Below are 22223 nucleotides of genomic sequence, written 5' to 3'. Positions count from 1 at the left end.
CCTCCTAAGTTTTTTTTACCCATAGGAGAGGCATTTCCTCCTAAGTTTAGTTTTACCCATAGGAGAGACATTACCTCCTAAGTTTGTTTTACCCATAGGAGAGACATTTCCTCCTAAGTTTAGTTTTACCCATAGGAGAAGCATTTCCTCCTAAGTTTAGCTTTACCCATAGGAGAGACATTTCCTCCTAAGTTTGTTTTACCTATAGGAGAGGCATTTCCTCCTAAGTTTAGTTTTACCCATAGGAGAGGCATTTCCTCCTAAGTTTGTTTTACCCATAGGAGAGGCATTTCCTCATAAGTTTAGTTTTACCCATAGGAGAGGCATTTCCTCCTAAAGTTTGAAATCAGGAGCCCGCCTGAAGAGAGGAATGACGTTTTTATTTTTCAAAGTTGTTGTTGAAGTCAGGAGCCCACCTGTAGAATGGCATTTTATTTTCAGAGTTGTTTGTTGAAGTCAGGAGCCCGCCTGAAGAGAGGAATGACGTTTATTTTCAAAGTTGTTATTGAAGTCAGGAGCCCGCCTAAAGAAAGGAATGACATTTTATTTTTAAAATTGTTTGTTGAAGTCAGGAGCCCGCCTGAAGAGAGGAATGGCTTTTATTTTCAAAGTTGTTGTTGAAATCAGGAGCCCGCCTGAAGAGAGGAAAGGCGTTTTATTTTAAAGTTGTTTAAATCTCGCCAACCTAAAGAAAGGAATGGCATTTTATTTTCAAAGTTGTTGAAGTCAGGAGCCCGCCTGAAGAGAGGAAAGGCGTTTTATTTTAAAGTTGTTTAAATCTCGCCAACCTAAAGAAAAGAATGACATTTTATTTTCAAAGTTGTTGAAGTCAGGAGCCCGCCTGAAGAGAGGAAAGACGTTTTATTTTTAAAGTTGTTGTTGAAATCAGGAGCCCGCCTGAAGAGAGGAATGACGTTTTATTTTTAAAAGTTGTTGAAATCTCGCCAGCCTAAAGAAAGGAATGACATTTTATTTTTAAAATTGTTTGTTGAAGTCAGGAGCCCGCCTGAAGAGAGGAATGACGTTTATTTTTAAAGTTGTTGTTGAAATCAGGAGCCCGCCTGAAGAGAGGAAAGGCGTTTTATTTTTAAAAGTTTTTAAAGTTGTTGTTGAAGTCAGGAGCCCGCCTGAAGAAAGGAATGGCATTTTATTTTCAAAGTTGTTAAAGTCAGGAGCCCACCTGAAGAGAGGAAAGGCGTTTTATTTTTAAAGTTGTTGTTGAAATCAGGAGCCCGCCTGAAGAGAGGAATGACGTTTTATTTTTAAAAGTTGTTGAAATCTCGCCAGCCTAAAGAAAGGAATGACATTTTATTTTTAAAATTGTTTGTTGAAGTCAGGAGCCCGCCTGAAGAGAGGAATGACGTTTATTTTTAAAGTTGTTGTTGAAATCAGGAGCCCGCCTGAAGAGAGGAAAGGCGTTTTATTTTTAAAAGTTTTTAAAGTTGTTGTTGAAGTCAGGAGCCCGCCTGAAGAGAGGAATGACGTTTATTTTAAAAGTTGTTTGTTTGAAGTTGGGAGCCCGCCCATATAACAGAGGAATACATTTCAGTATTACATTTCAAGCGTTGAAGTTGGGAGCCCGCCCATAGAACAGAGGAATACATTTCAGTCTTTTCATTTCAAGTGTTGAAGTTGGGAGCCGGCCCATATAACAGAGGAATACATTTCAATCTTTTCATTTCAAGTGTTGAAGTTGGGAGCCCGCCCATATAACAGAGGAATATATTTCAGTCTTTTCATTTCAAGTGTTGAAGTTGGGATCCCGCCCATAGAACAGAGGAATACATTTCAGTATTACTTTTCAAGTATTGAAGTTGGGAGCCCGCCCATAAGAACAGAGGAATACATTTAGTCTTTTCATTTCGAGTGTTGAAGTTGGGAGCCCGCCCATATAACAGAGGAATACATTTCAGTCTTTTCATTTCAAGTGTTGAAGTTGGGAGCCCGCCCATAAGAACAGAGGAATACATTTCAGTCTTTACTTTTCAAGTGTTGAAGTTGGGAGCCCGTCCATACAACAGAGGAATACATTTCAAGATCAAGTCAGAAGGCAGTAAAGCAGAAGGTTACAACAAGAATCCCCAGCAGGAAACAATAAAAATCCCCAGCACCGGGAAGCAGAAGGTTGCAACAAGAGGTCCCAGCACAAATTCAAGCGCGTGAGTCAAAAGGAAGAAAAGACGCGTCTTGAAAGAAGCGGCATGTGAACATTAAATTATGCCCGGCATAACAAATCTGATGAAGAAAGTCATATCCCCAGAGGAACCACCAAAAAGCTTAATGAAGGAAGCCATGTCCCCAGCGGACCGAACAAAATGATGAAAAATTGGCATTCAAAAAAGCAAAAGGCCAGTGTCATCCCCAAATTCGCGGAAGAAAAGCACCGGAGGAAACACAAGCCGACAAGAAAGCAAGGCAACAAGAACAAGTTGCAGTCTAGCCTAGCTTCTTGTTTTATTTTTAGCACGGTGTAACAAGGAGATCGGTAAACAGTGGTAATAGCATGCAACAGCAGTAACCTTGCAGTCCCACGGTAGTCCCAGCTACCAAAACTTCCCGAACTACATTGACCTGATTCCTGTTTAGCCCAGGATATGTAGGAAACCTTTGAAGCAAAGGTTCGGTTAAATCTTTTTCAAAAAAATGCTTCACACGGAATACTCGGATGGGCAAAAATCGCTCGCTTTATCTTTGCACGAAAACCCTTCGTGTCTTCGGGCAAAGAGGGGCAGCTGTAAGCACGTGATTTTTGCCCTATATGAGAATTACTCCCAAAAAATTCAAAAATAAAATGATTTTCCTTGGTGTGCAATTTTGTGATATTTTGTGATATTTTTGAATAATTATTTGTATTTGTCTGTGCATGTTTATTTGTTAAATTGATAAAAATACAAAAATATGTCGCATTTTGCATGTAGGATTTAATTCTACAATTGTTAGTAATTAAGTTTGTTTTACAAAAAAATGAAAATTACAAAAATAGGTATCTTTTGCATTTTTAGCATTTAATGTCCAAATATACAATTTTATCCTTAATTATTACTTAATTGTGCGTTAATTGTTATTGGGAGTTAATTTGCGCTTTTATAACTTACTTTAGTTCTTAATAATAATTTAAGGATTTTTAGAATTTAGTTTTAGAAAAATAAAAGAAGCAAAGAGAGAAAAAATACAAAGAAAAATCGGATTGGGCCACTTCTTCAAATTTCAACCCCAGGCCCAAAAATTGCCCAACCTTCCCCATGACCTGGTCCATCTCCACACGGATCGACCCGGTCCGCCCCATAACCCCAATACCTAACCCCGCTTCATTTTTTCATTTTTCTCCGAAACACAAAAAAAAAACAAAAAAAAACAAAGAAAACCCTAAAGAACCTACCCGCCCCCTCCCTCTTCTTCTTCTCCAAAACCAACTCCCCGAGCTCCCCAACCATGGAAGCTGCCCTTTCCTCCTCACGCCTCACTCACACTCACCACAGCCACTCGCAGAAGCTCCCCATCACCTGTTGTTTCGTCCAACGAACAACAGTCCAAATGCTGCCTTCTTTTTCGTGTTTCGTCGTCAACCCGTCGCCATGGATGCCATGGCTAAGCTGCTACTGGTTCACCAACGTTCATGGCTCCTCCTCCTCCTTCGTTCTTCGTCCAAACAACCAAACGACCCTCGACGAGCTGCTTCACTGCTGCGTCGTTTGCTTCAAGCTCGCGCTGCTGCTCTATTTTTTTTCCATAGCTGCTGCGTCGTCTGCTTCAGCTTTCTTCATTGCCGTCTTCCTCCTCGACGACCATAGCTGTTGAACGCAGCAACAGTCGACGACCATAGCTGCTTCACCCTTTTGTTGATGCTCACGTTTCTGCTGCTGCTGCTCACGTTTCTGTTTCTGCTCCCCGCTGCTTCTGCTGTTGCTTCATCTTCTTCGTTTCGTCGAGCTCGAGTTGAGTGGTCGAGCTCTCGAGCTCCAGCCATGGACGTGAGGCTTCGCTTCACTTGTCTCCATCCAAATGACCAGCTGCTACTGCTTCTTATTCACTACATACCCCATCGTTGTTGCTTCACGTTTGCTTCACCTCCTTCAGTTGCTTCTTAGGATCGTCTTCATCGTCGTTTGTGCGAGTTTTGGTTGGGGTCGTCAAAACAGTCCATATGAGTTCGTCGTTGGTCAATCATTGTTCGTCGTTTCGATCCGGTTAGTGGGTTTTGAGTTTTATTTTTGTCCGTATTTCGTTTTGATATTCTCGAATCTAAAATCGGTAAATTTTTGTTTTGTTCGTGTTCATTGTTTTGTTAATTTTTCAGTTGTTCATGTGAAATTGTTAGTTTAATGTTTGTTAGATTCAAATTGAAATTTAATTAATTATTTATTCAATTTGTTTCATGTGTTTTATGTATTTTTCAGAAATTGTTAATATTGTTAGATTCAAGTTTAAGTTCATAATTGTTTCTTCTTCGATCTTGTTATTTGTCTAAAAGAATTTAGTTGTAATAGAGAAATATGTTGGTTTAATCATGTGAATCTGTCATATTTTGTTGTTAAAATGGATTTAATTCATGTTCATCTTGGTTTGAAGTTCATTTTAATCCAGTGATTTAATGTGAGTTTATGTTTTGGTTTTTGATTCGTTGATGAATCATGTATTGTGTTGTTAATATTGTTGTTTCATTGCTCATCCATTTTTGGTCTAAGTTAACCAGGATTGGTTCCCAATATGGTTGATTTATTCACATTAATTTGATGTTGTTCATCTGTGTTCATATGAGTTGTTGTTGAATTTGTTTAGAAATTAGTCATATTGGCTATATTTTGGTTAAGTTTGATTAATTGATTGGTTATAGATGATGGGGTAGTTTGGTAAACCGCAGTACGTTCAGGGGTAAAATGGTAATTGCAATAAGGTCGGAGGTAGTTTGGTAATTGAACATTTTGTAATTCTTTATGTTAAGCATGGGGGACAAAATGTAATGGAGAGTGGGTGATATAATTGTTTAATATAAATGGGGGATAAGACATAATGTAGTGGAGGGGAATATGGTAATTGTTTATGTTAGGTATGGGGGACAAGATGTAATGAGGTGAAGTTGATATATTTGTTTAATATAGTGGGGGATGAGTGGGAAGATAATGGGTTTGGTAGGAGAAAGTGATTGTTTTGTCAATTGATTAAAGGGTTTGGGATGGGAAATAAAGAAGAGGGGACTTGAATCAGATTTGGAGGAGAACGGAGAGAACAGAGGGAAAAAAGAATACAAAAGAGGAGAGAGGACAGAAAAAAAGAAGAGAGAGGAAATTCTGAAAAATACTAAGACTTCAGAAAATAAAAAGAAAAACATTCTGGAAATTCAAAAGAAGAATAGTATACACCTGATTACAATCCAAATATTCTGATATACGGATTCAGAAATTAAGGGTTAAACACTAACTAGTCTTTCAAAATCTGAAAAGATTCTCTTTGCTTCTGTCCGTTGATTGATGTTGGTGTTTCCGGATTTTTGTCTTGATTTTAAAATCTGTCACTAAGTTTCTCGTTGCTGGTTGTTACTGGTTGCTGAGGTTGCTGTTGTTTTATGCTACTGAATTTCTGCTGATCTCCCTTTTCTTTTGCTTCCAATATCAGGTACACAACTGATACGCTGTTTATTGTAAACCGAAATATGAAGCAGAATACGAAAATGAAGAGTTGAAATTCTAAATTTAATTTAATTATATTCTGAATTTTATTTGTCTGTATAAATTATTTAGCTTGCAAAAATCAGAATCATGTAGCTATTTAATATATATAGTGGAACATCCGACGATAGCTTAACGGATGAACTATCTATATATTGCCTAAAAATAAATAAATGGTGTAGTAACTCCGTCTAGTCAAAAAATCAAACGAATAGGCCATTTAGGAACTTGGTAGAAATATTGTTTAGTTAAATAATATTGGTTAATTTCAGCATGTAAATGGTCTAGGATTAAAATTAGATTGCTAATTTTTTTTTAATTTGACAAACTAAGAACATGCTTAGTATAATGTAACTAGGTAGTAACATGTGAATAAGACGACCCAGATCTAGTTTTATGTCATACACGTTGGGCCTGGGCCCGTAGTGGCAACGGACTGTCCTGTTTGCATCATTTTCAGATTTTATGAATCATATTCGAAACCCATTTATAACAACTCAAGCATGTAAATAAATTAAGACATTTTCTCTTTTATTTTGTAGAGACAAATTTAATAAGAGAAAAATGTAGGCATTTTAGGACTGTCCTTTAAAAATAAAATGAGATGAGCCTTGCCCAATAAAATGCACCAATTGCGGGGCCCTCAATAAATGTTTAATTGAATATTTAGAATTCGGGATGGACTGTTTAGTGAATTCCACGGTCTTACCCAGAAATAATAATACGCTAATCGCTTTAGGAACGATTTTAATAATAATACATTCCTAAACACGGGTGCGCATTTATGCGACCCAAATCCAAATCCCAAAACATTGAATAAAATACGTTCCGGATCGCGGGTGCATTTTATGTGACGCAATCCAAAGACATGTTTTTAAACGATGTTCACATTCTTTTAAAAATATAATAATAAAAGCGGTAAAGAGTTAAAAATTTGCACATGAGCTCATAATTGTATAAAAATAAGATATTTAAGCCGAATATGACAGTTGAGCGACCGTGCTAGAACCACGGAACTCGGAAATGCCTAACACCTTCTCCCGGGTTAACAGAATTCCTTATCCGGATTTCTGGTACGCAGACTGTAATATGGAGTCATTCTTTTCCTCGATTCGGGATTAAAATTGGTGACTTGGGACACCCTAAATCTCCCAAGTGGCGACTCTGAAATAAACAAACAAATCCCGTTTCGATTGTCCTTTAATTGGAAAAAACTCCTTGTACCCTCGCGGGGCGGAAAAAGGAGGTGTGACATCTATTATTTACTGTCACGACCCAAAATTCCCACATTTGGGGCCATGATGGCGCCTAACATTTCACTTGCTAGGCAAGCCAATGTTAGAATAATATTAGCCATTTTATACCAATTTAATTTAATTAATAACAACTAAACAATGCGAAATTTAAAATCTAAGTAAAGTGATTATCCCATCATAATAGTGATGTCTAAAAACCATCCCAGAACTAGTGTCACAAGTGCACGAGCTACTAAAATAACGGTCTGTAAGAAATAAATACAACACTATCTCTGAAAATACATAAAAGAAACATGAATAGTAGATAGAAGGAGACGCCAAGGCCTGCGGACGCCTGCAGGACTACTTCGGGTCGCCTGATGAACAAGGAGCAACAATCTCACTACGGTCCGAAGTCTACAGCACTGAGATCTGCACAAAAGACTGTAGAATGTAGTATCAGCACAACCGACCTCATGTGCTGGTAAGTGCCTAGCCTAACCTCGGCGAAGTAGTGACGAGGCTAGGACCATACTATCAAATAAACCTGTGCAGTTAAATCACATACAACGGAAAAAAGAACAATAATGTGCAGTTAAGTATGGGAGGGGGTAACATGTTACAGGGACATCGAATAATAACAGAAGAACAACAAATAAATATGAGGATCACCACAGTTCAATTAAAAATAAGAAGGGGGAATCATGTTGTGGGGTACAACAAGTATCAACAGGAAACCAACAACTAAATGTATAGAAATCATAACTCAGTTATCAATAAAAATCAAGAAATCAAAGACAAGTGCACGACATCACCCTTCGTGCTTTAACACTCTCTCACCAAAATAATACACGACATCACCCTTCGTGCTTTAACACTCTCTCACCAAAACAATACACAACATCACCCCTTCATGCTTTACACTTTTCCTCACCCAAGCAACAATTACAAGGCAAATAGGGTAAGGGAATCTATAACATCAAAATAAAATCAAGTAACAACAGAAAATCAGTAAATAAACGTAAAGGACAACATAACTCAATTATCAGCAAGAATCAGAAAAATCAAGGACAAGTGTACAGCATCACCCTTCGTATTTTTACTCTCGTCTTCACCATAAGAATCAATATAAACTGTACGGCATTACCCTTCGTGCTTTTACTCTCATCCTCACCATAAAATCAATATAATTGGCACGGAATTGTACATCATTCGGCAAGGCATCACCCTTCATGCTTTATACTCTTCCTCACAAAATCATACACGACATCACCCTTCGTGCTTTAACACTCTTCCTCACCCAAACAACAATTACAAGAAATAAGGGCAAGGAAATAAATGAAATCACAATAAAATCCCGACAAGGGAACAATAGTACATCAATCAAATCCCGGCAAGGGAAACAATATCAAAACAATAACATCCCGGCAAGGGAGACAATATCATGATTCTCTCTCTTCTTTCTTCTTTCATATTTACTTCACAACTCGATTCACAACTTGAGTCAATGCTCTATAATGTTCAACAATTCTATTCTTAACTTGAGTCAATGCTCTACAATGTTCAACAATTCAATTCTCAACTTGAGCCAACGACCATGTTCAACAATTAATTTCTCAACTTGAGCCAATGCTCTACCATGTTCAATTAACAATAATACTTCCACAAGTTATATTCCTCAATAGAAATTATCATATAGAGCATGAACAATATGAAATGGAGTCACATTAATCATAGTATAAGACTCATGGGCATGCTTGACACCAACGTATAGATACTCGTCACCATGCCTATACGTCGTACTCAACAAATAACACATAGCAAATAGGCCACAACTCCTAATCCCTCAAGTTAAGGTTAGACCAAACACTTACCTCGCTTTGCAACCAATTCAAGATTCCAATAAACCTTTGCCTTGCAAATTCGTGTCCGAAAGCTTCAAATCTAGTCATAATAATTCAGTATACTCAATACAAATCGTAGGGATTAATTCCATATGAATTTACTATTTTTTTCGGATAAAATCTGAAATATATTTTAAAATTCAACAGTGGGACCCATGTCATGAATCCCGGAAAAACTTACGAAATCCGAATACTCGTTCTGATACGAGTTCAACCATATAAAAATTATTGAATTCCAACATCGGATTGCCTTTCAAATGCTCAATTAAAGTTTTGAAGATTTCTACCATTTTTAACCCAATCTTTACCTATTTGAACACAACAATCTTCCCATAACCTTTTTGTTACAAGCATGTATAACTAATACTCAAACATCCATGAATCATCTTACTAATTACCCATTTCTAGTTAGATTTCGAAATTGATTAATTGGGGAAAAGAAATTCTTACCTCTTTGAAGCCTTAGCAACCCTTTGATGCGATTTCAAGGCTTGGACAAGATTTTTGATGAACAAGGAACTTGAGCTTCTTCCTCTCTCTAGAATTTCTCTTCCCTCTCTCTAAAAGCACCACAAAAATCCCAAAATAACAAATCCCAAACGAGTTAAATGAAATGGGGTTCGGGTCTTAAAAATCCGTTTTTGTACTGCCGCGGCACATGGGGCGCCGCAGGGGACGGGGCGGCTGTGCAAAATGTGCTCAGAAAATATTTTCTAATTCTCTCTGAATTCCCCCACAGACGCGCCGCACGGGGCGCCGCATGGGGCATCGCGGTAGTGCAAGTTTCTGCCAACCTTTGGTAATTTGATCATAACTTCTTGTAGGAGTGTTCAAATGACGAACAGATGCTCTAGAAACTAGACTCAAAGATATTTAATTTGATAGGTTGTGCATCACACAACTCGTTATATCCATGTAGATATGCTCGTACAAAGTGAGGTCTTGCGCGTACTCATTTGCAACTTTAGTCTATTATGATTTTTCAACTTGGCTTAGACTTAGAACCTTCCTTAGACCTCATATCACTTATAGTATGTTTCGTACACTTGCTATCATATCCAATTGGTATCCATCATGTTAATAGGTCGTCAGATGAGAAGTAGAGTCCACCCCCAAATGCATAACATAACTTACCTCTTCTTTCGCATGTTTCAATTGTCCCGAATTTTTACTAACTCCCAAAATTTCCAAAAATTTCGCTAGAGTTTCCTTTGTAACTGAGCCTATTCACCTGTCAGAGAATCCCAGAAACCAATCCTAACAACATATACATAATCCAATCAACGTAACACAACATGAAAATAATACCAACATTGGCCTCATAAGTAATATATTACTAGAGAAGGAACGCCATTCACATCAATTATTCAGGTGATACTTAACTCATAGCGGGTAAGCTCTTAACATTTTCATAAAATATAGAATTTTAATGTTTAAATTAAAGATTTCATTTCTGGGTCATCATATTTACTTATTTTCATTCCTTACATACTCGGTACATTATTTGTACTGACGTCCCTTTTGCTTGGGGACGCTGCGTTTCATGCCCGCAGGTCCCGATAGATAAGTCGAGCGCCTTCCAAGTAGGCTATCAGCTCGGCGGAAGATGTTGGTGCACTTCATTTGCTTCGGAGTTACTTGTTTGGTTAGTATTATTTAGACGTGTATTGTTTGATATGACAGAACTCTGTCCCGACCTTTATTAAAATTATGTATTCTTAGAGGCTTGTAGACAGATGTCATGTACATAAAAGATTGTATGGCCTTGTCAGCCTATGTTCAGTGTACAAGTGGTTATTTTGGTCTTATAGGCCTATATATCTTATGTATAAGTTGGTATCACATGTTGCATTCTAGTTATCTCACGGCAGCCTTCCGGCTCAGTTATCTATGATAGTATGACATGAAAAGATACGCTATGTTGATACTCGGTTGAGTAAGGTACCGGGTGCCCGTCGCGGCCCATCGGTTTGGGTCGTGACAATTGATTCCAATTTTTTGTTATCAGTTCTTAGTTATTAGCTCAATTTTAGTTTCAGTATTTACAGTTCTTTCTTTTAGTTGTTTTATATAGCGGTGCAATTCAAATGTACTGACATCCCTTTCGCCTGAGGTATGCATCTCACGATGCAAGTAACGATTTTCAGGTTGACGATTCAGAGCGCTAGGATTCTCGTACCAGCTAAGTGGTGAGCCCTAGTTCTTTAAGAGCATTATCATTACTTTACAATCTTTCAGTATTTACAGACATGTTTTCAGTACTTCATTAGAGGATTAATAGATTAGAGTAACAATTAGAAAGAGTCACAAGCTTTTCATGTTAAGCAATATTGACTACAGATACGTTTCAGACTTGTATTAGTTTTTAAACGCTTTGATTTATATCATTCAGACTTTCAGTATATCAGCATGCGTTAGTTTATCTTCTGCATTCAGTATATTATGATATCACATGTTGATTCAGTCAGCCAGTTGGTTTGCTCGGCCACATGTAGTCAGGCACCGGGTACCGTGTTACGTCCAGGTCCAGGTTCGGGGCGTGACAAAGTTTACCCGGACATAATCAGGAATTCTAGCATACACACAGATACTCCTCACCTCATACGTGCTTAGCACTCATAAAAGTAGCACATAACAAATATAGCACCCACGAGGTAAATTCCCTCTCACAAGGTTAGATAGGAGTCTTACCTCGCCCCGAAACTCGATAATCGACTCCAACGCCTCTCTAGCACCTCAAACCAATGCCAAACGATCCGAAACTAGTTAAACAACGTGCAAACCAATCAAAATATGCCCAAATACTTGTAATTTAACAATTAGAAACAATTTCCAATTCTACACGAAAAGTCAACAATATCAACCCTCGGGCCTACGCGCCCGAATTTCGAAAATTCTTGAAGATAAACATTACCCATAGCACCACAAACTCAAATATATAATTTATTTCCAATTCCATATTCAATTTCGTGGTCAAAATCCAATAATACAATTTTTAGGTTTTCTTCCAAACTTTTACAATTTCTACCAATTTTCATGTTAAAATCTATATATAGTCCATGTATTTAACTCACAATGAGTATGAATCACATACCTCATGATAGATTATGAAAATTTCCCCTCAAAGAGCTCGAAAAATCGTCCTACCCAGGTAAAAGTAAGGAAAGTTGGTCTAACCCCCAAAATAAAATACATTTTGCCCAGACCTTTCCTCTTCGCGATCGCGAAGGCAAAATTGCAGCTGCCCAAAAAGTCCTCTCCACGATAGCGAAAGCACCCTTGCGATCGCGAAGGCCAAACTATCCTCGCCTAGGATTCCTTCTTCACGAATGCGAGATCCTCTCGCGATGGTGTTCCACAACCTACCAAGCTTTCACGAACGCGAGCCTAGCTCTGTGAACGCGAAGGCCAATCTTTCAGCTCCAGTAATGCAATCGCAAACTCCCCACCGCGATCGCGATTAACAATTCCTTCCCAGCTCCAGTCACTCTTCGCGAACACGACTCACCCTCCGTGATCGCGATGCACACCAAGAACACCAGAAACTAGCAGTTGCAAAACAACGACAAATGGTCTGAAACCACACCGAAACACACCCGAGGCTCCCGGGACCCCGTCCAATCATACCAACCAGTCGCAATACCTTATCCAAACTTATCCAAAGGCTCGAAACGCCGTGAATAACCTCAAAATCACAAATCGACAATCAAAACCCTCCATTTTAACTTTCAAACCTTCGAACTTCGTTGAATGCGTTCGAATCACACTTAGACATTTCGGAATACGACCAACTTCACACACAAGTTCCAACCAACTAATGAACCTATCCAAAGTCCCATAACACCGCCCGAAGTCCGATAGCATCAAAGTCCACTCTAAGTCAAACTTAGTAAGTTTCCAAACCTCCAGGGCTCGTTTGGTATGAGTGATAAGGAATAATTAATCCCGGGACCAAATTTAATAAGAGTTTATCCCATATTTTATTGGTAGAAAATTGCGGTATAATTAATCCCGAGATTAGTTATCCCGGAATTATAGTGTTTTTTTTTTATCCCCATTGAGAGATGAAATAATTAATTCCGAGATAACTAATCCCAAGATAATGAATATTGGGATAACTTTTTTCCAACTAAACGTCCCCTCAAAATGCAAACTAATGATGAAAAGTTCCAAGTCATACATAAGTTAAAACAGAGGCGGACCCAGGATTTGAGCAAGATGGGGGCACCACTGTATGCTATATATATATATATATATATATATATATATATATATATATATATATATATATATATAGAGAGAGAGAGAGAGAGAGAGAGAGAGAGAGAGATATTTCTTCGCAAAATGGGTGTTATGGGAAGAGAAGGAATAAAATTAATTAAGTTGACTATTGTGTATTAGTACTAAACTATAAATGAAATAAAAAAAAGAAGATAAAAGTAAAAAAAGCAATTTGTTATTGAATATAAATTATATTTTATTCAAAGAACTAAAATATTAATAAAGTTGACTATTATATATTAGTACTAAATTATAATTGAATTTAAAAAAAAGAGATAAAAGTAAAAGATAAAGCAATTTGCTATTAAATATAAATTACATTGTAGTCAAAGAATAAAAATAAAAGGAGGAGAAAAAAGATAAAGGGGGGTTTTGAACCAACATCCTCAACACAGTTGGGAATTAAAGGGCCCAAAGCAAACACTTCTTCCGTCCACATCTTTGGTATACTTAAAATATTTAAAAGATCTCATATATATATACAAATATATATAATATGTATATACAGAATTTATGACGAGGTAAGGGGGTCACGTGACCCCTCAAGCCATCACGTAGGTCCCCTCTGAGTTAAAATCATGAAACCGAAAGAGTACTAAATGCTCATCAAACATGAACGCAAAGATTCTTCAAGTCCGCCAGCAAATTAAAAGTGCCAAATTCTACTTTGTCCGTTAACTAACCCTCACGCCATTTATCTTCTTCATTTTTCTTTTTGTTCACAATAATAAATCCAAAACTGCCGTCTGCCACCAGCCTTCTCCCTTATTTATAATAAAACTGTTTCACAACTCATGGGCATATCCATAAGAACGAAAACCAAAAAAAAAGAAAAAGAAAACTGAAAAACTATTAGGAATAGAACAGTAGGGGTAGAGCCATGACTTTCCTTCCGGTCCACGCTATTGTGAATCTACGAATGCTATTTCTGTTGATCGGAGCATGTTGTATTCTGGTTGGAGTCAACGGTGGATGGGATGAGGAAGTAGGATTACTGAGAAGAGGAGGCGGTGGCGCAGGAGGAGGATATCAGCGAGAGTTCAATTACTTCAAGCTATCTCTCCAATGGCCAGGCACCTATTGCCGAAGAACTCGCCGTTGTTGTTCTTCCAACGCCTGTTGCAGCCGGTATATCTCCTTTTTCTTTTTTTTTTTTTGGAAAATTTGGCTTGTAGTCCTCAAATATGGACAAATTTCTAATTTTGGTCTTTGTTTAGTGGATACGTGCACCTTTGATCCCTCTGCACGTGAATCTTCACAAATGTAACAAATTTTATTAAGTGCTAAACCATCTGAATACTGATGCGAGGGTAATATAGTTCTAAAAATAGTCTAATATCACTTATTCATATATGAAAGGACCAAATACACATGTTTTAGTTAATTGAAAGTTAAATGTACTATTCAATGCAATTACCGCTATATTTTCCATCATAGATCTTATGCTTCTTTATGTGCCTTTTTTTTTCTCTTTTTTTTTTTTTTTTTTTTTGTTAGGATTAAATTAAAGTATGGTCCAAATGGTGCTAAATGGATATTGAAGATTCATACGACAGACTTCAATTAGTTTGTGATTGAGGCTTAGTTGTTGTAGTTGTTGTTAGATTAGAGTTTATGGGCCTCCATGGCTTTGGTCTGATGGCTACTGAACCAAATCTAGTACTACTACTATCTTTAAGTGGAGAAGCGCAAAGTGGATCAATTATTTACCGATTATTATAGCAAGAAAAAGAATAAGAAATTTAGATATATTTGTTTTGCGGCAATTTCATTATATAACATGCGTTATAGGAGCTTACTTGTGATTTTTGTATTTTTGCAGCTCGAACTCGCCACCTGTATTCACAATTCGTAAGTCCTACTCCATTTCAGAAGGGTGTTTAATTAATTTTGTATGTGATGAAAAGTGAAAGATAGAATTGAATAAGGTTTCTTGTGCTATAGATGGACTTTGGACAGAGTACAATGATGGAACTTGGCCTTCCTGCTGTTCTGGTAAAGCATTTGATGAGAGAGAGGTATGTTTGCTTATTGTATTTTCTTGCCCTTTTTCTATGAGAGAGCAGCCTGGAATGTGAGAATTGATTGGTGGAACTACTTGCATTGCTTGTGAACAGTTTATAACTGGAATGCCAATGTCTTCTGATGACAGGACTAAATCCACAAGAGTTCATGGAGATTTTTTTTATTGTGATAACAGTGGTGTCGGGGTAGAAATCGCCTAGCTTTTTTTTTGGCCTCTACTGGGATTCAAAACTTTCTTCCCCGTGATCCTCATTCCAGTTATCACTAGGCCACATCCTTGGGTGCAACTTCTTACCAAGATCAAGCACTCAAGAACGGATTCCTAAATCTTCACCTTCATATTGAGCAGTTCTTTTTGTGTGAACACTTACACGTTTGTCTATTTTCTATCTTAACTTTTAATCATGAAGTTTGCATTATAAGACCTTTTGTCTGCTTAATTTTTCAGATCTGAATTCTGTTAAATAATTTGTTCATATTTGTAACGTAGACTATGGCTATGAAATTGTGTCAAGGTGCCAATTATTTATGCAAATACAGATAGAGAGTTAAGCCATCAAACATCTTTTGCTGTAAATTGGCTTCAAGCGATTTTATTTCATATTAGCGCTGCAAGCTTCTGTGAACTTCGTTGGTTAGCTAGGATATTTGGAAACTCCACTATGAGGTCATTGAGAAGCTTAGTTAATCTCAGTGGTGCTTCCCTTTTTTCCATTTCATAGATATGCTTACTCCTCATCACCAAGGTCAAATTTATTTTTTTGAGCCAAAGTACTATTTGTCATCTCAGATTTCAACATTGCTCGAGCCCTTGAGGAAGTATTGGCCTTCTTTAAGTTGTGGTTCCCCCAGATCTTGCCATCACAGAAAAGGACCATTCTGGGCACATGAGGTGGTTTCACTATTATTTTTTCTCATTGATTGTTTGAATTCGATACAATTTAAGGAACTGACACATCCTCCTTGCATTTCCTCTATGCTGACTCTGGAGATACTCAAGCACAGTGGGGTAATTACCTTGTCTTATTCGATATTTTATGTTAAATTAATCTTGCAAGCTTGCTATTTCTTAGAACTTAGTTGAGAAGCAAGGTTTATATGTACATAAAGGAGCCAGTGATGTAAAAACCTAGAAAGTAATTTGACTGTTGACATGTCTTAACAAATTAAGTGTAGCTCCCTTCTTCTCCTTGGATGCTGACAAGTGATTAGGCATGTACTTCCTCGTGTACAGTAAATTTATTTATTTATTATCCTTCTAAAACTGAGGTAGAAGGTAGTTATTTCCTTCTGCTTTGTCATGGAATCAATGAGATGTCTTGTCTCTTGTGTGCGCTTAAGCCTGTGCACACCATCAATATGCTGTAATCTCCCTTTGGTATGATGATGTTGTGCCAACAAAGGGCTAAAAGACACATTTTTGTTATTGGGGAGAATTAATCCCTCTAAGTTACTCTGAGAATCCCGCCCCTACTCCCAGTGGTTGTTATATCGCTTTGCAGTGCAATGTGTAAAAGAACTCATGTTTGTTCTTTTTACAAATACCTCATAGTATTATGATGGGGCGTACATCTTCTGGTTACCAAACAAAACACCTGGTTTTCAATAGGGAGTTATATGGAGGCAGGGCATTTTTTCACTACAAAATCCAACCTGATTATAGTACAGAATGTCTGGTATACTTATATGCAACAACACCAACAACAACAATAACATACCCAGTGTAATCCCACAAGTGGGGTCTGGAAGGGTAGTGTGTACGGACCTTACCCCTACTTGTATGCGGTTTAAATTTTTTATAGGGACAAAAGCCAGATAGGATATTCTTTAAGTATCATTTGTGACTATATTTTCATGTTTATTGATTGCAGAAAAACATGGGACATGTGCTTATCCAGTTGTCCATGATGAATATGAGTTCTTTTTGACTACGTTGAATGTTTACTTCAAGTATAATGTTACAGTAAGTGACTTTTCATGCTATGTATTATAGTCCTGGTATACTATCCTTGGAAGAGTAAAATACCTTTTTTTCTTAGAAATTTTATGTCCTTTTCTTCTTGTTGCTTGTACAGTTTTGTAGTTTTTGTTTTTATCTTTTTGTGCTTGGGTATTTTCATTCTATGAAATTTTTTGATGACCTCAAATAGTGAAGAAGTTGTTGCATCTTGAATAATATGATTATATCTCAAAACTTTCTCCTGGGTGTTTATTAATACCTAGTTCCCCTTGATGCAAAATATACCAAGAGGAAATCAGTTGCAACTCGGTAATCAACAGAGGATATATATATATATTTTTTTGGGGGGGTGGGTGGGTATCAATTAATCAACTGAATCAAAACATTCTTGATATTGTTTATGCACTAAAAACTGTTTTTATATAGATATCAATTTATCCATGTGAAAATGGTTCTCTTGTTGATACAGTTTCATTTTGTTTTCAGTTGAATATTAACAAGTTATTCTTCAATCTCAGTTGACTAACCATATAGTGGTTATGCATGACAATTGGATATGAATAGTAATTACTCCTGGTACATGACTAACATTAATGCATTCAAACACAACTCCAGGAAGTTCTGTTTGAAGCTGGATATGTACCATCAGATTCCGAAAAGTATCCATTAGGAGGCATCATTTCATCAATTGAAAATGCTTTCCATGCAACCCCCGAGTTAACATGCTCAGGCGATGCCCTGGAGGAACTTCGTATATGCTTCTATAAGAATTTTGAGGTTTGTTGTCTCTCTAATCCTCTAACAGATACTGGAATAGATGCTTTATGACTCACATTTACTGTAATGTAATGATGATGTTGACGGCATAAAATGAAAATTTTCAGATAGTATGTTGCGTCTGTAGAACTCTTTGCCAGTGCCTGTTCAAAGAAAACGAAAAAAAGAAATCTTTGTCAGCATCAACGAAGTACCTTTCATTCTGTAAACTTCCTTGCCATCCAGGATAGTCTCACTCTCACCAGTAGATTTCACAGGACCATAATGCAGAAAAGTTCATGACTTGATCGTTAAGAACCAGTTTTCTTGTTCATATGTAGACGGCTACTAAGGTTTGCATGTCGCCGAAAAGCCAACTGATGAGAAAACGAACAGAAGACAATGACCGACCTTCTTTTATCATCCAGTACCCCCTCGTTGTCACTTTAATCAATATCCTATATGTTAAGAACAGTGGGGTTAGGAAGAATACAGGCTTTGTTTCGGTATTCTGATTTCATGCATTTAATTTGTATTTTGAAGGGGAGCCTTGGAGGAATGGTAAAGTTGTCTCCGTGTGACCTTTAGGTCACGGGTTCGAGCCGTGGAATTAGCCATTGATGCTTAGGGTAGGTTGCCTATGTTACACCCCATTGTGGTGCGGCCCTTCCCCTGACCCTGCGTAAACATGGGATACTTCATGCGCTGGGCTGCCCTTTAATTTGTATTTTATTTTGAATCTCTATTATTAGCAAACTGTCATTCCATAATCCTCCCCACTAATATAGGATTCAATCCCTGTCCTTTCTATAGCCTCGTGACTGTGCACGTGATACTAGCGCCTTATCAAGAGGGTCATGTCCTCAGTATGTCAGCTTGCCAGCCCATGGATCATGGGGTAAGTTCTTTTTTTGTTAACTTTTTTTCTCTTTTGGCTGGCTTTTTGTTAAGCTTAATTGATCTACAACAACAACAACAACGGCCCAATATGTTATAAAAGTATTCTCCCACTTAACAAATATGAAGGTTTGAGAGCCATTCTTACCGGTGTTCCAAGCTATGTTGCTCGGACTCTCCGAAAATGTTGCCGGATGCGTGTCGGATCCTCCAAAATTAGTGCATTTTTGGAGAATCCGACACGGGTGCAGCAGCATTTCGGAGAGTCCGCAACATAGGTTCCAAGTACCATACATAAGAAAAATATGACATGGTAAATGATGTACGTACTGAGTTAAGTGCAGCGGATAATGGAGTAGCTCCCTCCTCTCTGATTGCCCTATGTTGAAATAGGTGTGAATACACCTAGGCATTAATGGCATAGTTCACTTTCATGTGAAACAATGGCCCTCATTTTGTTTTGAAATAAGAACATGCCCAATAGTAGGATGCCTCTTTCCTGTAAATATTTTATGCATACTTTTTGGTTGCTTGGTACAATAAATAATTTTTTAAAATGGAATATATTCAAAAATTGTGTTGCATTACTAGTCAAGCAACTTTTATATACAAGGAGCAATGAAATGCCCATACTTGTGAAATTTCAATTCCTTCATAAATCATACACGAGTGCGCGGATGATGAATTTAATCCGTCTTCGACTAACCAGGCCTATTAACATTTTTTATGACAGTAAACCAAACAATAAAAAGGAAAATTGTGAAAATTGACCCCTTAACATACTCTAGAAATCCACTCAAATTTAGAAAAAAAAAAAATCTATCTCCTTACACATCTGCACATGTATTTGGTGGGTATTTGCAGATTCTTTACTTGTGATATCTCAGATTAATAGGAGACACTATGATTAAATAAGTAGTAAATAAACGTAACACATTAATTTCTTGTTTCATCTCATTTGTTTCCTTTTGGCTCTTGATGGCATAGCTCATTTTCATGTCAGTTTTGAGCTCTCTGAGAAGGTTTTCTCTTGCAACTTAGGGAGATAATAAACATTCTGCTTGGATCAGCTTAAAGCTTTGGTTTCTCGTCTACCTACTACTAATTTGTCTCTACTCTCTCCGTAAAGTAGTTGAACATGCTTACTTGCTTTCACAAAAGCTCAACTAAAGAATATTTCAGGATAACTGGATTACATTACTGCAGTTCTTAGTGTTTCCACCATGAGACTGAATGACCAGGACCAGGCAAGGAATGTGAAAGTTGGTGTGCCACACCTGTTTGCACTTTGGACAAATGTGTGTATATATATATGTGTGTAATACTGTCTGTCCTGTGGCTTTTTATGTATCCACTATCCATTGTCATAGTGCATTCTCAATCTTCCTTTTTGTTCATTCGCTAGGTCGGAGTACTATAGAGATATTTACCTGCCATGATAGGGACATAGTGGAGCCTCATTGTGATAAGTTTTTTCTTTTGACTTTTTGGTTTTACAGAGATTAGAAGCAGCAATACAACAGCAGCTTCTTAGTCTACAGAATAGTCTCTGGTTGGTTCAGCTAATTTGACAAGGATGCCAAATGACCTTGGTTTATTACTTTGTGGTGAAGCTCTGTGACAATACAAGTTTCTGCCTTGGATAGATTAATACTTTCAACACATGCAAATGTACAAGTGGACGAATAGTATTTGCTTGTGAACTTTCCAGTCTATAATCATTGTAACTTTTAAGCAGATTAATATGTTCCCTTTTATGCTATTCCAGTCTACTAAGATAACTTTTCGACATGGTTTATCTTTGCTTGTGCATAAATATAAAGAACAGTTGGTGGAATTTTGCTAATTTCAGTATTTACCAATTATGGACCACTAAGTGTTAGTCCATTGGTTCCCTTGAAGCTATGGTCATTTCAATTTTTCGTACAAACCAACGGTCATTTCATGGCAATACTTGTTCACTGCCCAAGCATGTAATAGGGGCAGGCTGGAGGTGATGTTTCATTTCAGAAGTAAACAAAGCACAAGCTGCGAGTCACACCACTAAGGTGCTTAGAGTAGGGATGGTAAACGATGTTAAGCGGTTGCAGAGACTATGATAAGTTTTTTCTTTTGACTTTTTGGTTTTACAGAGATTATGGTCTTTAAGTTTGTCACAGACCTTGCACATGTCTTGCCGGATAATTTTTAGAATATACAATAGGCCAAAACCAGAAAACTTGTGTAAATTCGTGTAAACCCACAACCCGCGCCCGCATCGCACCGCATCAATCTTTTAAAAGATTATTTCAACCCGCTCCATACCGCATAGATTTAAACCCGTACCGCCCCAGATACCCTGAAACCCGCAACCCACCCGCACCGCCCCGCTTCCATCCCTAGATTAGAGGTTGCAATGCCTAATGAAACATCTCAAATAAACATTCATATGTATTTGTGCTTTGCTTAATGAGGACGAGGTTATATTCATGGGAGAGGTAAAGCATTGCAAACTATGTTCATTTTTTAACAACTAATGTTGTGACTATGTTCTCGGGAGACAAGGGTCTATCAAAAATAGTTTCTCTACCTTCACAAGATAGGGGTAAGGTTGCGCATACACAAACCTTTTCAAACCCTATTTGTGGGATTAGACTGTATTTGTTTTGTTCTTGTCGTTAATTTCGTTTAAGTCCATTGTCCAAATCCATGGCAGGACTCTATGTTGATGTTCTATCTATGTAACAATCCGATCAGTTATATTGATTTCTAGCGCTTCGTTTTGCGATCTGAGACTTTGAGTAGATTCTTTTGAACAAGTTTTAGGAATTGCGCGTGTAGTTGATTTTGATTTCTTAGAGGTTCTGGAGTGTTTTGGAAAAAGAGTTTTCTTTTTGGAAGCTTTAAGTTGTTGGAGTCGACCAATATTTAATTTTTGAGTAAAAGACCCCTGATTGATGATTTGATGATTTCGTTGCTTTGTACAGTGATTTTGGACTTGTACATATGTTTGATTTGGGTCTCGAGAGACCCGAGGCCGTTTCGGCGCGTTTAATCGAAAGTTAGAAATTTGAACATTAGAACTTTTGAAATTCTTGGTTTGATACGTGATTCTTTGTTTTAATGTTATGTTTGGTGTTTTGAGCCTTCGAGCAGGTCCCTGCTAGATATATAGACTTGATAGGATAATTGGACCAGGGTTCGAATGATTTTGACTATTTTTGTTCATGTTTCATTTGCTGGTTTCTGGTGTGATTTTAGTGCTTCGCGAATGTGGAGCTAGTCTCGAACACGAAGCTCTGGGGGAGTAGCTTATACGAACACGAGGTTGGCATCGTGAGTGCGATGGTCACTGATCATTGGCCTTCACGAACGCGATAGGTCCTTTGCGAACGGGAAGATGAATTTCGCCCAGGGATATTTTTAAACCATAAATCGGGATTAGACTATTTTTAACCATTTTTAAGATGTAGAGCTAGGGTTAGGCGATATTGAGATAGATTTTCATCTCAACTTATAA

General features: G+C 37.5%; 1 protein-coding gene across 1 annotated transcript; it reads left to right on the top strand.

The window, feature by feature from the left end:
• The first annotated feature begins 13694 nt into the window (after window positions 1-13694).
• LOC107831824 (ribonuclease 2) lies at window positions 13695-20515 on the top strand. The gene is made up of 9 exons (XM_016659617.2): window positions 13695-14214; window positions 14909-14937; window positions 15031-15104; window positions 15902-16003; window positions 16117-16120; window positions 16983-17074; window positions 17687-17848; window positions 18641-18725; window positions 20224-20515. The coding sequence occupies exons 1-9, from the start codon at window positions 13967-13969 to the stop codon at window positions 20256-20258; spliced, it is 831 nt and encodes a 276-aa protein (XP_016515103.1). The 5' UTR covers window positions 13695-13966; the 3' UTR covers window positions 20259-20515.
• The last annotated feature ends 1708 nt before the right edge of the window (window positions 20516-22223 follow it).

The sequence above is a fragment of the Nicotiana tabacum genome, chromosome 10 (assembly GCF_000715075.1).
Source record: "Nicotiana tabacum cultivar K326 chromosome 10, ASM71507v2, whole genome shotgun sequence".
Taxonomy (NCBI): domain Eukaryota; kingdom Viridiplantae; phylum Streptophyta; class Magnoliopsida; order Solanales; family Solanaceae; genus Nicotiana; species Nicotiana tabacum.
This window is presented reverse-complemented; position numbering and strand designations above follow the sequence as displayed.

Bases quoted from the DNA above. Each gene is read 5' to 3' on its own strand.
- LOC107831824 (XM_016659617.2), top strand. From the start codon at position 13,967: ATGACTTTCCTTCCGGTCCACGCTATTGTGAATCTACGAATGCTATTT. The intron at 14,215-14,908 runs GTATATCTCCTT...GTATTTTTGCAG, and splicing joins TCCAACGCCTGTTGCAGCCG to CTCGAACTCGCCACCTGTAT. The intron at 14,938-15,030 runs GTAAGTCCTACT...CTTGTGCTATAG, and splicing joins GCCACCTGTATTCACAATTC to ATGGACTTTGGACAGAGTAC.